The sequence below is a fragment of the Dermacentor variabilis genome, chromosome 3 (assembly GCF_050947875.1).
Source record: "Dermacentor variabilis isolate Ectoservices chromosome 3, ASM5094787v1, whole genome shotgun sequence".
NCBI lineage: Eukaryota > Metazoa > Arthropoda > Arachnida > Ixodida > Ixodidae > Dermacentor > Dermacentor variabilis.
Genome location: NC_134570.1, coordinates 171,526,627 through 171,540,989, shown reverse-complemented (window position 1 = coordinate 171,540,989; position 14,363 = coordinate 171,526,627). Strand labels below are relative to the sequence as shown.

Genomic DNA, 14,363 nt, shown 5'->3' with positions numbered 1-14,363 from the left:
TTTCTGACTCTTGTTTACCCTCCTATAGAAGTTAGAGTGTGTGCACAATGCTCCCACATGTGTGCGACCTCAAATACCAGACAAAACACAGCTGCCAGAAAATCGTGCAAACGAGGCTGCGGGAGCACTTTTTCACTGGGTGCACTGCTGGGTACAGGGACATCGAGGGGAATATGCAGAGTGAATGGACGATCACAAATGCACCTGCCACAGTGGTATATAGCATGCTGTATAAGTCATGAAAGAAAAGTAGTGTCAGGAGAAAAGCTTTGCACTAGAGGATGCATTTGTTTTACAAGACTCGATCCAGGGACAGGCACTTTTAGGGCCTTTCACTCTGCTATCTGAGCGAATCAGAAGGCTATATTGCAGAACAAGGTTGAATTCATTGACAAATCCAAGCCTTTGCCATAATCAGTGTCGCTTTGGGCTTGCTGATTACTTCAGCCTGCAAGTATAGTGGTTAGCTAAGATGGAAAATGACCACCTAGCAAGGTTCCACAGAACTGATTGGCTAAGGCACGTACTATGTGATGCTTTAATGATGCGCAAAAGGTTGTGTAGGGGACAGAGTAGTCTCTGCGCCTCTGCTCTAACCAAAGGTGTGCACATTGTTGCTCTTTGGCTTTTCAGTTTGTGTACAGTAAGTATGTAATGTGTATACTAAAATAACATTCACATCATAAAATTACCCTAAACAATGCTCTCGAAAATTTCGATTTTCGTTTACCTATTTCTAATAATGACATCCCTAACTTTGGTCTGAAGCAGACTTGTGACCAAATGGCCATGCAGTATTTTTTTGCCTTAACACTTAACAGCTGTCGCTGGGGGCTGCAGGTTTGATGAAGGACCAGCTAACGACTATGACAAGGGAACACTGGCAGCAGAAGAATGGTAATAACAGGCTGAGTGGTAAATACTCTTAAAAATAGAAGCAAGATAGTCTAACTGCAAGTAAACAATTTACCTGCACATTGAAGATCAGTTGGTGAAATTTCACTCTTGAGCAGAGTGAAAATGGCTTCGGCCAGCATTGACATGTGCCTCCAGAACCGCGGTGGCAGCACTCCGAGTACTGTTGGCAGAGAGTAGTAGAGCAGCCAGTTCTTCCACTCGCTCGCCTTCCAGAAGCACCTGTCTGCCAAGGACCGTGGCAGCCGTGTGAAGCAGTGGGGTGGGCAAATACTCAGGAGACGTTTATCCAGCTTGGCTATAGTTGAAGGAGCACCTGCACAAAAATTAGCCGTAGTTACTACCACAAATTCCATCTATGCCATGAAGAGGATGTTTGCCTCACCGATTACAATACCTGCAATGGTTGGGAATAGTGAAATCATATGCCCAGTTTCTCAAGTACCAAGACTAGATGTTAACCATGCCTTAGTAATACCCTAGTTTTCACGCAATGCCATGTGGACACAAACACATAAAAAAACTACAGACTCCGCATAGTATGGTAGCTGTGGCAAGGCCACAAATATTTATAGCAATCCAAGCATTAGGCATTACTAAAATGACATTTATTAGTGCTTGGTGCATTATAGCCAATGTTGGCTGCTGTGATATGAAACCTATACTATCATCAATTTTCTTAATGCACAGAGAAGCACATTGCCTTTACAGTTATATGACATCCAGAGGCTTGCAGTGATGCCTGACACTGGCAAAAGATGCAGAGAGCGAGTGGGACTATACTCATCCAGGGACAACCAAATTAGGAAGGCACACTAAGCTTAGGCAAAGACACTCCCTCACCAGAACCGGAATTGGCCTCTCTGGTACAGTATTTGGCCACCCCCTCCCTTATGATTCCTACAAATAACCCATGGGCCTCAGTCCCCAGCAGCTACGGAGCACCTGACCAATGCGGCGGTCAACGCAGCAGAGGGTGCTAAGCATCTCTGGGTCTGGACAGGCCGCCAATGGAAAATGACCCTGTCAACCTTTCACAGCCGGACTCTGTCTAGTGAGGCTAGCTTAGTAGGACTCTTTGAGGAACTGTCACATATTGTTTGGGATATCATCGGCCTTAGTGAGACTAGAACTGGTGACGCGTATACATTGCTGAATAACGGCCATGTCGTCTGCTATAGAGGTCTCCCAGATAAGAAGCAATACGGGGTAGGATTCCTAATCCATAAGGTCATGGCAGGCAACATTGATGAATTCTACAGCATTAATGAGAGGGTTGCAGTACAAGCCTATGCTCCAACATCCAGTCACGATCATGATGAAGTAGATCGGTTTTATGAAGATGAATTAGCCATGAGAAAAGTGCAAACTCGGTATACTGCAGTAATCGACAACTTCAATGCAAAAATGGGGAAAAAGCAGGCTGGGGAACAGGCAATTGGAAACTATGGCATCGGTTCTAGGAATGCTAGAGGACAGATGCTGGCAGAATTCACAGAAAGGAATAAGCTTCGAATAATGAACACCTTTTTAAGGAAGCGTAGCAATAAAAAGTGAACCTGGAAAAGCCGTAATAGTGAAACAAGAAGTGAGATTGATTTCATACTGTCTGCCGATCCCAGCATAGTGCAGGATGTAGAAGTGATAGGTAGAATAAAGTGCTGTGGCCATAGGTTAGAAAGGGCTAGGATTCACCTCAATTTGAAGAGAGAAAGAGCAAAATTGGTCAAGAAGAAACAGGTCAACCTAGAGGCAGTAAGGGTAAAAGCAGACAAATTCAGGCTGGTACTTGCAAACAAATATGCAGCCTTAGAACAGAGAGACGCTGACATAGAGGTAATGAATGAAACCATAACTGGGCTGGCTTCAGAGGCAGCAATTGAAGTGGGAGGCAAGGCACCAAGGAAACCAGTAGGCAAGCTCTCCCAAGTAACAAAGGACCTAATAAAGAAACAACAAAGAATGAAAGTGTCGAATTCAAGATATAAGGTAGAATTCGCGGAACTGTAAAAACTGATCAAGGCGAAAATAAGTGATAGTCTTTACTATAACATGAGAAAGACTGAAGAAGCCGTAAAAAACGGACACAGCCTGAAATGAGTGAGAAGGAAACTTGATGATGATGATATGTAGTGTTTTTTGGCGCAAGGGCCAAGTTTGGCCAAAGAGCGCCAAGGCAGTGGTGATAAGTTTGCAATGTAGTTATGAGTTCTATGGGGTTAATGAAAATTGGCTGTATAGGGGCCTTAAAAAATTGTCGCTCTAGAGTGCGTAAAATATATCTGTAATAAGATTATGTCGATGACAAATGACGTGTTCAATGTGCAATAAAATTCATCGTGAAAGAGCGATGCAATACAGAAAATATATAGGATGGTGAAATTACCTGTAGCACCACTGCCTCGCCAGAGCCCTTGAAGCACAAGGGCCTAGAGGCATGTGCTATATGAAACAGCTATCGCAGCGGCATCCTCTAAAGAGAGGAGACGCTACGAGTGTGTGGGGCTAATAATATGTATTACGACATCTTTCAGGAAGCCCAGGACTGCGTTGGTGTCAAACAGTGGTTCTGGGCCGAGTAACAATACTGGATGAAGGGGGATGTGCTGCCGGTATGCTAGGGGAAAATGTTTCTTTCTTTCAGATTCGGCTTTCCGACACTCCAGAAGGACGTGGAGAACGGTCAGCCTCTCCCCGCATCTACCACAGGTTGGAGGCTCGTTTCCGGTGAGTAAAAAGTTGTGTGTGCCGAATGTGTGTCCTATCCTTAGACGACAGAATAGGACATCTGTCCGGCGTGATTTTGCTACGGAGGGCCAGAATCCTAACAGTGGCTTTATCACATGGAGCTTATTATTTGTTTCCGCGTCCCATAGGCGTTGCCAGTGGTTCCGTAGTTTCCTCCGTAAGAAGGGCTTCAGATCTGTCACAGGGACTGCGGCGGTGGAATTAACAGAATACGATGCAACTGACGTGGCCATCTGGTCCGCCAGAACATTGCCTTCGATGCCCCTATGACCTGGCACCCAGCATATGATGACATGCAGGTTTCCTGTATACGCTTTACACAGTACGGAGTAGAGTTCATTAATTACCGGATTTTCGTGGCTACAGAAAGACATCAAGGCCTTCACAACACTAAGGGAGTCCGTATATATAACTGATTTCTGGAGTTTTGATTTATTTATATGCTTTACGACCGACAGCAGTGCGTAAGCCTCAGCCGTAAAGATACTAGTTTCCGGATGCAGTACATCGGTTTCCGAGAAGGATGGACCGACGGCTGCATAGGACACCCCGTCGTGTGACTTCGATGCGTCTGTGTAGAACTCCGTGCAGGAGTATTTGTGCTGGAGTTCCCGGAAATGCATTTGGATTTCAATCTCTGGAGCGTGTTTTGTAACTTGCATGAAGGATATATCACATTGTATCAGCTGCCACTCCCAAGGAGGTAGCAGCTGGGCTGGATGCATTGGGCGAAGCTCAAGGATTGGGACACGCATTTCATCACTAAGCTCCCTCACACGCAGCGAGAAAGGCTGTCTTACGGAGGGACGATTATGAAAGAGTGTAGCATATGTCGTATCGTTAATGGTATTAAAACATGGATGTTGAGGATTAGAGTGGACTTTCAAAAAATATGTTTGGCTGATGTATGTTCTCTGCAGATGAAGTGACCACTCATTTGATTCTGCATATAAGCTTTCAACAGGACTTGTTCTGAAAGCTCCAGTTGCCAGTCGGATTCCTAGATGGTGGACCGGATCTAGCATCTTTAGCGCGCTGGGGGCAGCAGAATGATAGATCACTGCACCGTAGTCCAAGCGTGATCGAATGAGGCTCTTGTAAAGATTCATTAAGCATTTCCTGTCGCTGCCCCATGTAGTGTGGGATAACACTTTAAAGGGGTGGAGACATCAAAATTTTCGTTCATGCGTTTGTCGATTTAAACGTTGCGTCATGCTTCAGGGAGCACGATACACACAGCGGGATTCATATATATCCGATAAATAATTTAATAATAGCATTATTATACCGAGCGATTTCGGTTTCGGTTTCTGGGCTCCGGGGGATGCTATGACGTCACAGAGGAGGAAACGCAACATGTCTTGGTCACGTGGCCCACAAAAAATAGTGACGTAAAACTATGCTGCGTCGTCTGCTCGCGCATACGCGTGCTCTGCCAGCAGAGGTCAACCACTGGCGATTCGAAGTGCATGTCGCGATTATTATAATTATTGCGAAGAGCGACAACAACGGTAAGAAAATATTGCGGCTTGTGAGAGTCGGTGATTCATTCCGAAGCGCTGTAAGCTTTAGCTTTGAAGTGAACCGGAAAAGGCCTAGCGACGATATCGGCGGCGCCGAACGATCCGAGGCGGTGAAGCTGCCGTCGATGCCAGAGCGACCACTCCTCGGTCGCTGATTGGCCGCTTCGCCGTACGGCTGCCGCACAAATGGGTCTCGGGCCCGTCCTCTCTACGGCAAGGAAATCTCGCCGTTCGCGAGCAAAACCGCCGTCGCACGGGGGCCCGCGAACGGCAAACGGAGTGCGACGAGTTTCCGTGCCGGTAACGTGGACGGGCCGGTAACGTGGAAAGGCCAAGCGAAGGAGAGTCCGCTCCGAGCTGCCGAACTACGCGACTATGCGAGGAGAGAAGCAGACAACACGAACGCCGCATATCCTGGGTCCCTTTCGGAGTCGGCCGGCTAGTGTTACGCTCAAACGTGTAAAGGCCCGTCCGCAGGGCAACTCGCCGCACGCAGTTTGCCGTTCGCGGGCCGGCGTGCGGCGTTCGTGTTGTCCACTTCTCTCCTCTTGTGTCCGTGTCTGGACGCCTTACCCCTTCTTTGCATTAAGAAAGGATTTCTATATGCCTGTAGCTCGGTCGTAGTGGAGGCTATGCTCGGTTGCTCGGCTCAGCAGGCTCCGTAATCGGCATTTCATCGCTACTCATCATACGTCACATTTTTGTGCTTGTGTGCTATGACGTCAATATTTTCGTTCCTCCTCTGTGACGTAGTAACTGCCGCGCTAGCGATGGGTCTCGACTACGAGAAGGAGTTTTTAATGACTCTTTGGAGCTCAATTAAAATTATTTTGAAATGTTTGCAGCGTCCAATACCTCGTTCTGGGTGTCCTTGCATACGGAAGCAGCCTTCAACATGCTTTTTATAGCCTCAAAATTTGGTGTCTCAACCCCTTTAAGTAAGTTCATTGTTTTTAAGCATTTGACCTTGAGGTACTTTATGTGTGGGATAAAAGTTAATTTCGAATCAAGTATGATGCCTAAGAACTTGTGTTCTTTGTTCACAGGAATTTGCTGACCATACATTTCGATACTGGGTTCTGCAATGAGGCCTCTCTTTCTTGTGAAAAGCACACACGAACTTTTGTTGGGGTTAACTTTAAATCCATTTTCTTCTGCCCATTTGGACACTTTGTTCAAGCCCTGTTGAACTTGCCTCTCACATACTGTAAGGTTGCAGGATTTGAAACCTATCTGTATGTCGTCTACGTAAACAGAATAAGAAATGGCTGGCGGTAATGAAGCACGAAGGGTGTTCATTTTCACGATGAAGAGCGTGCAGCTAAGTACACCTCCTTGAGGTACACCAGTTTCCTGTATAAAAGGTCGCGACAATACATTGCCGACTTTCACGCGGAATGTACGGTTGGACAAATAGCTTTCTATTAGTACGAGCATATTGCCACGGATGCCAATTCCCGACAAGTCCCTCAAGATTCCATAGCGCCACGTAGTGTCGTACGCCTTCTCCATATCGAGGAATACGGATAAGAAATATTGTTTATGTAGAAAGGCGTCGCGAATGTTTCCCTCAATGCGCACAAGGTGATCGGTTGTGGACCGCCCTTTTCTGAAGCCACACTGAAAGGGATCGAGCATATTGTTGAGTTCCAGGAAATGTACAAGTCTGCGGTTAACCATTTTTTCAAAAAGCTTACAAAGACAATTTGTAAGAGCTATCGGGCGGTAACTTGCCGCCAAGGAAGGGTCTTTACCCTGCTTAAGAACAGGGACCACAATTGCTTCTTTCCATGTGGATGGGAGGTATCCCGCAGCCCAAATAGTGTTGAAAAGTGTGAGAAGTGTAAGTTGTGTGTCAGTATGTAAGTTTCTGATCATTTCGTACATGACTCTATCAGGTCCCGGTGCAGAACTTTTGCATGTGGTCAAGGCAGCTCTCAACTCAGCAATACTGAACGGCTGGTTATAAGGTTCATTCTGTCTGGATTTTCGTATTATTGGCTTACATTCTTCTATTTGTTTGTATTTCAAAAAGGATTGCGAATAATGGTTTGAACTCGACACGCTCTCAAAGTGTTCTCCAAGTGAGTCTGCCTGATCTTTCAGTGTTTCACCTTGTGTGTTCACCAAAGGAAGTGAATATGTTTGTCGCCCTTTTATCCTATTAACCCTGTTCCAGACTTTGGCCTCATCTGTATAGGAGTTGATACCAGATAAAAACTTCTGCCAACTCTCTCTTCTGGCCTGTCGGCGGGTTCGCCTGCCTTGGGATTTTACTTGTTTAAAATTGATAAGATTCTCCGCAGTGGGGGAGGCGCGTAGCAACCCCCACGCTTTGTTTTGTTTCTTACGAGCGATCCTGCAATCGTCGTTCCACCACGGGACACGCCGTTTACATGCCAATCCATTTACTTGTGATATACATTTAGTTGCGGCATCTATTATGAAGGCTGTAAAATATTCCACAGCAGCATCAATTCCTAACGCGGACATGTCATCCCATGATATGCTAGTTAAGGTTCGGAATTTCTCCCAATCTGCTGTGTCAGTCTTCCACCTAGGAGCCTGTGGTGGATATTCGTCTTCTTTAAGTGTTCTTAATACTATGGGGAAATGGTCGCTTCCGTAAGGATTGTTCGCAACTTCCCATTCGAGTTCAGGCAGTATGGACGGGGAGACTATGCTCAGATCAATTGAAGAAAAGGTATTGTTTGCAAGACAGTAATATGTGAGTTTCTTCTTATTCAGAAGGCACGCACCAGAAGAAAGAAGGAACTGTTCAACAAGACGACCTCGCGCATCTATACGAGAATCGCCCCAGAGGGAGCTGTGCGCATTGAAATCGCCAAGAACAACATAAGGTTCTGCCAATTGATCTATAAAGGATTGGAATTCATGTTTCGTTAATTTGTAGTTTGGGGGTACGTAAAGGGAGCAAATGGTGACGAGTTTATTTAGAAGGACAGCTCGAACCGCCACTGCTTCGAGGGGCGTTTGTAGCTGTAAACGCTGACAGGAGATACTTTTATGAATTAAAATGGCAACACCGCCTGATGATACGACAGCATCATCGCGATCTTTGCGGAACTTGACATACGGTCGGAGAAAGTTTGTGTGTTGTGGTGTTAAGTGTGTTTCCTGTAGACACAGCACTTTTGGATTGTGTTTTTGGATAAGCTCTTGTACGTCATCAAGGTTCCTAAGGAGACCTCTGACATTCCATTGAATTATTTGTGTAGCCACATTGGAAGGAAAGAAGTGCTGTGTGTATGGAAAGGGAGGTGTTGCGTTAGGTTACAGAGCTCTTTCGAGGCCCTGTAACGGGAGTTCTGCCCTTTCTGGAGCGTTCGAGGGAGTCTCGACGCTCCTTAGGCGTTTGGTGCGCCTTCGGGATAGGTGTAGTGTCCATTGCCTCTTGTGAGGCGCCGGACACGTGCTCTTGCGAGCGAGAAGTTACAAGGGAGAGTCCTGCCTTGGAGGGCAAGACCCCTGCGCCCACCAGCCCGGAGGTCGATGGGGCACCCTGCGGGATTTGGCTGCGCCGGCTGTTGCCAGCGCTGGAAGGGGCCGGGGAGGTTGGGGCAACCTCAGCTGCGCCCACCTTCGGGGTCGATGGCCCCGTTTGCTGAGTAGGCGGAGCAGCGCTAGCTGCAACCACCGTGGGGGCAGATGGCGTAACTGCCGACTCACTGCCTGTGGGTCGGACAGCCGCCGGAGACCGTTGTGGCGCTGCCCCCTGACGCGCCACTTCGGCAAAGGTGTTCTTTGGCAGGAAGGACACCCGCCTGCGTGCCTCTTTGAACGATATGTTTTCCTTAACTTTGATTGTGACTATGTCTTTCTCTTTTTTCCATGACGGGCACGACCGCGAGTATGCGGCGTGCTCGCCTTCACAGTTTACACAATGGGGAGTGTTCTTGCAAGCTTCAGAATTATGCTCGTGGGCACTGCACTTCGCACAGGTTTGACGGCCTCGGCAGCTCTGCGAACTGTGGCCGAAGCGTTGGCATTTGAAACATCTAAGGGGATTTGGGACATATGGCCTAACACGGAGCTTGATGTACCCGGCCTCTACAGATTCGGGCAGAATACTTGAGCCGAAAGTCAGTATAAGGTGTTTGGTTTTGATTTCTTTGCTGTCACGCCTGATCTTAATTCTTTTAACATTGATAACATTCTGATCACTGAACCCCTCCAAGAGTTCATCCTCAGTGAGCTCCAGCAAGTCATCGTCTGAGACAACACCGCGGCTTGTGTTCATGGTACGGTGCGGGGTTACTGTTACTTGGGTCTCTCCAAATGACACAAGTTTCGGCAGCTTCTCATACTGCTTCTGGTTTTGGAGCTCCAAAAGGAGATCCCCACTTGACATTCTCGACACCTTATATCCTGTACCGAAAACTTCGGTCAAAGACTTGGATACAAGGAACGGTGAAATGGATCGCACTAGTTTGTCTGGCTTTTCTGAGTGAATCACATGGAATCGCGGAAAGTTGTGGACTTGTCGTCCGAAAAATTGGAAGAGATCTTCGGTGCGCCCTCGTTTCTGAGGGCGATCAGGAAGTTTGGGAAAAGAAGTTTCCATGAAATATATAAAAATTCGGCAACAGCGCCGACCACCCACCACGGAGCCCAACGAGGGGACGCGGCAGAGCTTGCATGCAAGTCTGCACGACGCCAGCCGTACGCCGCCACTATAACCAAATATGGTGTACCCAAGGTTGGATAGCCACACAGGGTTAACCCTTGCCGCCAAGAAGAAGGAAGTAAAAAGAAGAGAGAAGGAGACAGGAAAGGTCAAAAAGTGAGAGATAAAGACGAAGATTCGAGGAGGGAGAGACAGGAAAAGGCGACTGCCGATGTCCTCCAGGTGGGTCAGCCTGGAGGTGCCGTCTATGTGAAGCCGAGGCCGAAGAGGTGTGTTGCCTCCGCCGGGGGGCCTTAAAGGTCCAGACACCCAGCATCGGCTCAACCCCCAGGATCCCCTTTTCCCCAGACACGGCTAAGCCGCGCACGGCTACACGCGGGAGGGTCCAACCCTCGTGTGCTCAGGTACGTGGTGTCGCAACACACCAAACGCCTGCTTACGCAGACGCCCCTGCGGGGGAGAAGGAAACTTGGCAAAGGACAAACCAAGATGTATGCACTAAAAAATGAACAGGGTAATACCATCAGCAATCTTGAAGGTATAGTAAAGGCAGTGGAAGAATTCTGTACTGACCCGTACAGTGCCCAGAGGACTCGGGAGAACTCCATTCAAAACAGTAAAGAACAGAATACAGAAACTCCTATAACTTGCGATGAGCTGAGAAGGGCGTTACAAGACGTGAAACAAGCAAGAGAGCGCAGCAGGAGAAGATGGAATAACAGTCGATTTAATCAAAGATGGAGGAGACATAACGCTTGGAAAACTGGCAGCTCTTTATATGAGGTGACTATCGACTGCAAGGGTCCCAGAAAACTAGAAGAATGCAAGCATTATACTAATCGACAAAAACAGAGACGTTAATGATGATGAACATGCAGACCCTGGTAATACTGCAATGACGTGTTCAAGTTTCTTTAAGCCACATGCTTACCATAGGTCTTAGAACATGCAAGTCACAGAATATCACGTGAAATTAAAAAAGTACTAACAAAAATTTTGGATTGTGTCTTTTCTGTTGAAATAACTAGCCGACAACTCAGCAATCAGCTGTTTTATAACTAGTTCAACCCAGCTCGGCCAAATCTGTCAATTTCGGTTACGTGTACTTCTTACATAAAGGCATTCCTACTGTAGTGTGTAAACATTTCCTTTTCAGTGCTATTTCCAGGCAGGTATCCACACTGGACCAATTGCAAGTTTTAGTGGGATATTTTTCACAATGCTCGGCACTCCCCAGTATACTGGAATGGTTGATTGCCCCTTCTTTTTTTTTCCTGCAATTTAGAGCATGGCAAGCGCATTGCATTACATAAGTATTCTGACTTGTGCGCAGGATATGTAATATTTCTAAAAAAAAAAGAAATGTTTGTATGTATGTAACATCAGTACCAGCTAAATCATGGATGTTATCAGGCATACTCTTGTCACATGCACTGCAAGAGCAAATTGTTATTTCCCTTCAAAATTGACTTATCTGAACAAAATATAGAATTCAATTACTCCACTTTAACAAGTGAGCACAGGTACATACCGATGTAGAACGGCTCCTGGGAGTTTGCACTGTCCAGCCAAAACTCGGTAAGCTGCCTTGTCACTCCAAGCAGCACACAGTGCATGTAGTCAACTGCCTGGCTCAACACTGGATTGAACAAATTAAGGTTTATCAGGGGCGATGGACCCTTGATGCCATTCACTGGCACATTCAGCTCAAGGGCAAGCTTCATGTCTCTCAGGACCCCTTCTTCTGTTCTCAGTGCAAAGTCCGTTTGGATGTAACGAGGAGTACCTGCAATGAAGGAAATGCCCATAAATTTTTTTACATACACCTAAAAATACAAACATTTATAGGAAATCCCACAATGTTTATTACAAGTGTGCTCATAGTGACATATTGGTGCTTTGTAGGGTACAATGTAGTAGGTTGCCTGACATTTACATTAATGCGATGCAGCACCTTATGCATCTCATGGCCCTTCACAAGTTAAACAGTAACAGGTAGTGACATGAAAGCTATGTTGTCAACTGCAAGCAATTCAGTACTTTCAACAAATATGTGCACAGAAATGTGAAGCATATGTTCTTTTTATTCCAGCAAGAATCTGCATCAATATAGAATGCTTGCAGGAAAGTGCCAGCCAATTTGTTCATCGTGTACTTGTCTCCATCGTGCCTTTCCGTCCTTTGTATGCTGTCACACCGGGCACATCATGGATTAATAACTAGCCCAGCCTCACACCTTGCTTCAGTAGATTTCTAGTTCATCACGTTGCACTGCACCAAGAACAGCCTGAACAAAAAGATTTTAGCATGCTCTAAGTCGCCAAAAGGCCTCAGTGCAAACATGCCACTGACCTATATACAGCCCACTTGACATGACTTTGGTGAATCAGCGCACTTGGGAAAAAACACATTTTCACGAAAATGAATTATGAAGACACACACATGCACTGATGTATGTCCAAATGTCCAGGAGCAGTCCTTTTCCAAGTGCACTGCTTCACCAAAATCATGGGTACCCAACTAGCCCGTCAGTACCTATAAAGTAAGCCCAATAGATCGGTTTAATCAATACACTAAATGCTACTGCCTCTGTACTGTGCTACCTTTTGTTACAAGCTATTGCCCACAGTGTAAATCGACAATGCAGCACTGTGTCCCCCCACTATAAAGTTGTAGCATAGCAGTTGCACTTCAAATAGGTGAACGCCGGAGCAGAGAGAACTTACACACCACTCCTCTATGGATGCTGTAAAACACAACATAATGCAGAGCATGCACCGCACTGTCAAAACATGGACAGAACTTGCGCATTCCATAAACTAGCTTAAGAAGAAAACCCAATGCAAGGAAGTCGCAAGTATGCTTAGAAGGTATCATCACACAAAGTAAAACATTATAGAAGCCAACGTGAAAACAACTTTGATCTGCAATGTTTGAGTCTAAGACTAGTTATCGTGGCAAGACATTTTCCAACACATCCTTATGACGAAATGGCGTATGGTCACTCAATTAGCGGGCACATCTGAATCAGAGACAGCTAATAATTCATGAGCAATGTGAAAAACGCCATACCTTCGATTTGTTCTGCACAGGTCAGGCACCAGCAGCAGCCGAACCTTCCATTGAACTGTGTCTGGTTTGTCACTGCTGCACGGGCTGGTGCATCAACTGAACAGCAGATGGAATGAACTTTTGATCTAACCGTTTCTGTTCCATGCTGCCACACAACAGTTCCAACAGCCTGCAATGCCTCCACAAATTTTTCCATAAACAGCATCATGTCTGGATGTTTGTGGCCAAACCACAATCCAGCCAGAACAGGGCTTTGGCGGCGCACACCTGGCGGAAGTTCATTTATAGTGAACTGGATGGGCCACACAGACGCTTTCGACGATTTATAAACAGGGCTTCCGTCAGTGTTGAATGTGAGCGTCAAGTCCTTGTGGGATATCTTGCCACTCTGTCTAAGACTCTTGTAAAAGGCACCACTGGTGATGTCACTCACTGAATCGCATTGCAATCCTTGCTCTATTTGCAACGTCTATCGGCGGTACTGGGTCGGATTGCCCGCTTTCGTTGCCTTCGTCTGGGGCCGGGCATGCATTGTCAGTCTGACGGCCAGCTGACGATGCGCCGATTTCATCGTCTGAAAGTAGCGGACAGTCGTCAAACGAGCAGGAGAGATCAGGTTCGGCAATGTTCGAAGCATGCCCTTGCGCAACCGGCTGTGACATGTGACGCAACCTATAGCGGCGTGTCGATGAGGGAACCTGAAAAGGTTGGCCATCGTGGAGGTACATTTTCCTCTTCCGAGCGAACAGAAGGTCCTTAAACTTTGCTATTGACTGACCAATTTGCTGCTTGATGTTCAAGATGCTGAAAAAGCAACCTGCGTTATTCAATAGCGAGACTTTCATATCTGCTTGGCATGCTTGACAGCGCATTGTCTCTGAACTTAGCTGCTCTAGTTGGCTTCCGCAAATGTTGCAGTAGTAATGGCGATTCACGGCCGTATGCATCGTTGGATTCCACAACTTCCTGAGTAGATACTTGCTTCGAGGCAGCATGTCACCTTGAAATCCAAACAATGCTTCGATGAGACGCAACAACCCGTCCACGGTGTCCCAAGGCAGCCCATGCGCAACAACAAAAGCTAGAATCATTACGACTGCAGCAGCTTTTGTTGTTGTGGATCCAGGAAGGGTGCCCGTGCCATACTCGCGCAGAGCCGTTGCGAGCGCTTGGGCAACGTCTATCGGCGGTACTGGGTCGGATTGCCCGCTTTCGTTGCCTTCGTCTGGGGCCGGGCATGCATTGTCAGTCTGACGGCCAGCTGACGATGCGCCGATTTCATCGTCTGAAAGTAGCGGACAGTCGTCAAACGAGCAGGAGAGATCAGGTTCGGCAATGTTCGAAGCATGCCCTTGCGCAACCGGCTGTGACATGTGACGCAACCTATAGCGGCGTGTCGATGAGGGAACCTGAAAAGGTTGGCCATCGTGGAGGTACATTTTCCTCTTCCGAGCGGG

General features: G+C 46.9%; 1 protein-coding gene across 1 annotated transcript in view; it reads right to left on the bottom strand.

Annotated features, from left to right (window-relative positions):
• The window catches only part of LOC142574901 (uncharacterized), a 66,576-nt gene that overhangs the window by 9,407 nt on the left and 42,806 nt on the right, over positions 1-14,363 (bottom strand). Inside the window, exons 4-5 of the mRNA XM_075683896.1 lie at positions 11,366-11,620; positions 971-1,231 (exon numbers count right to left, since the gene is read on the bottom strand). Coding sequence (XP_075540011.1) covers positions 971-1,231; positions 11,366-11,620 — 516 coding nt within the window. The remainder of the gene's footprint in view (positions 1-970; positions 1,232-11,365; positions 11,621-14,363) is intronic.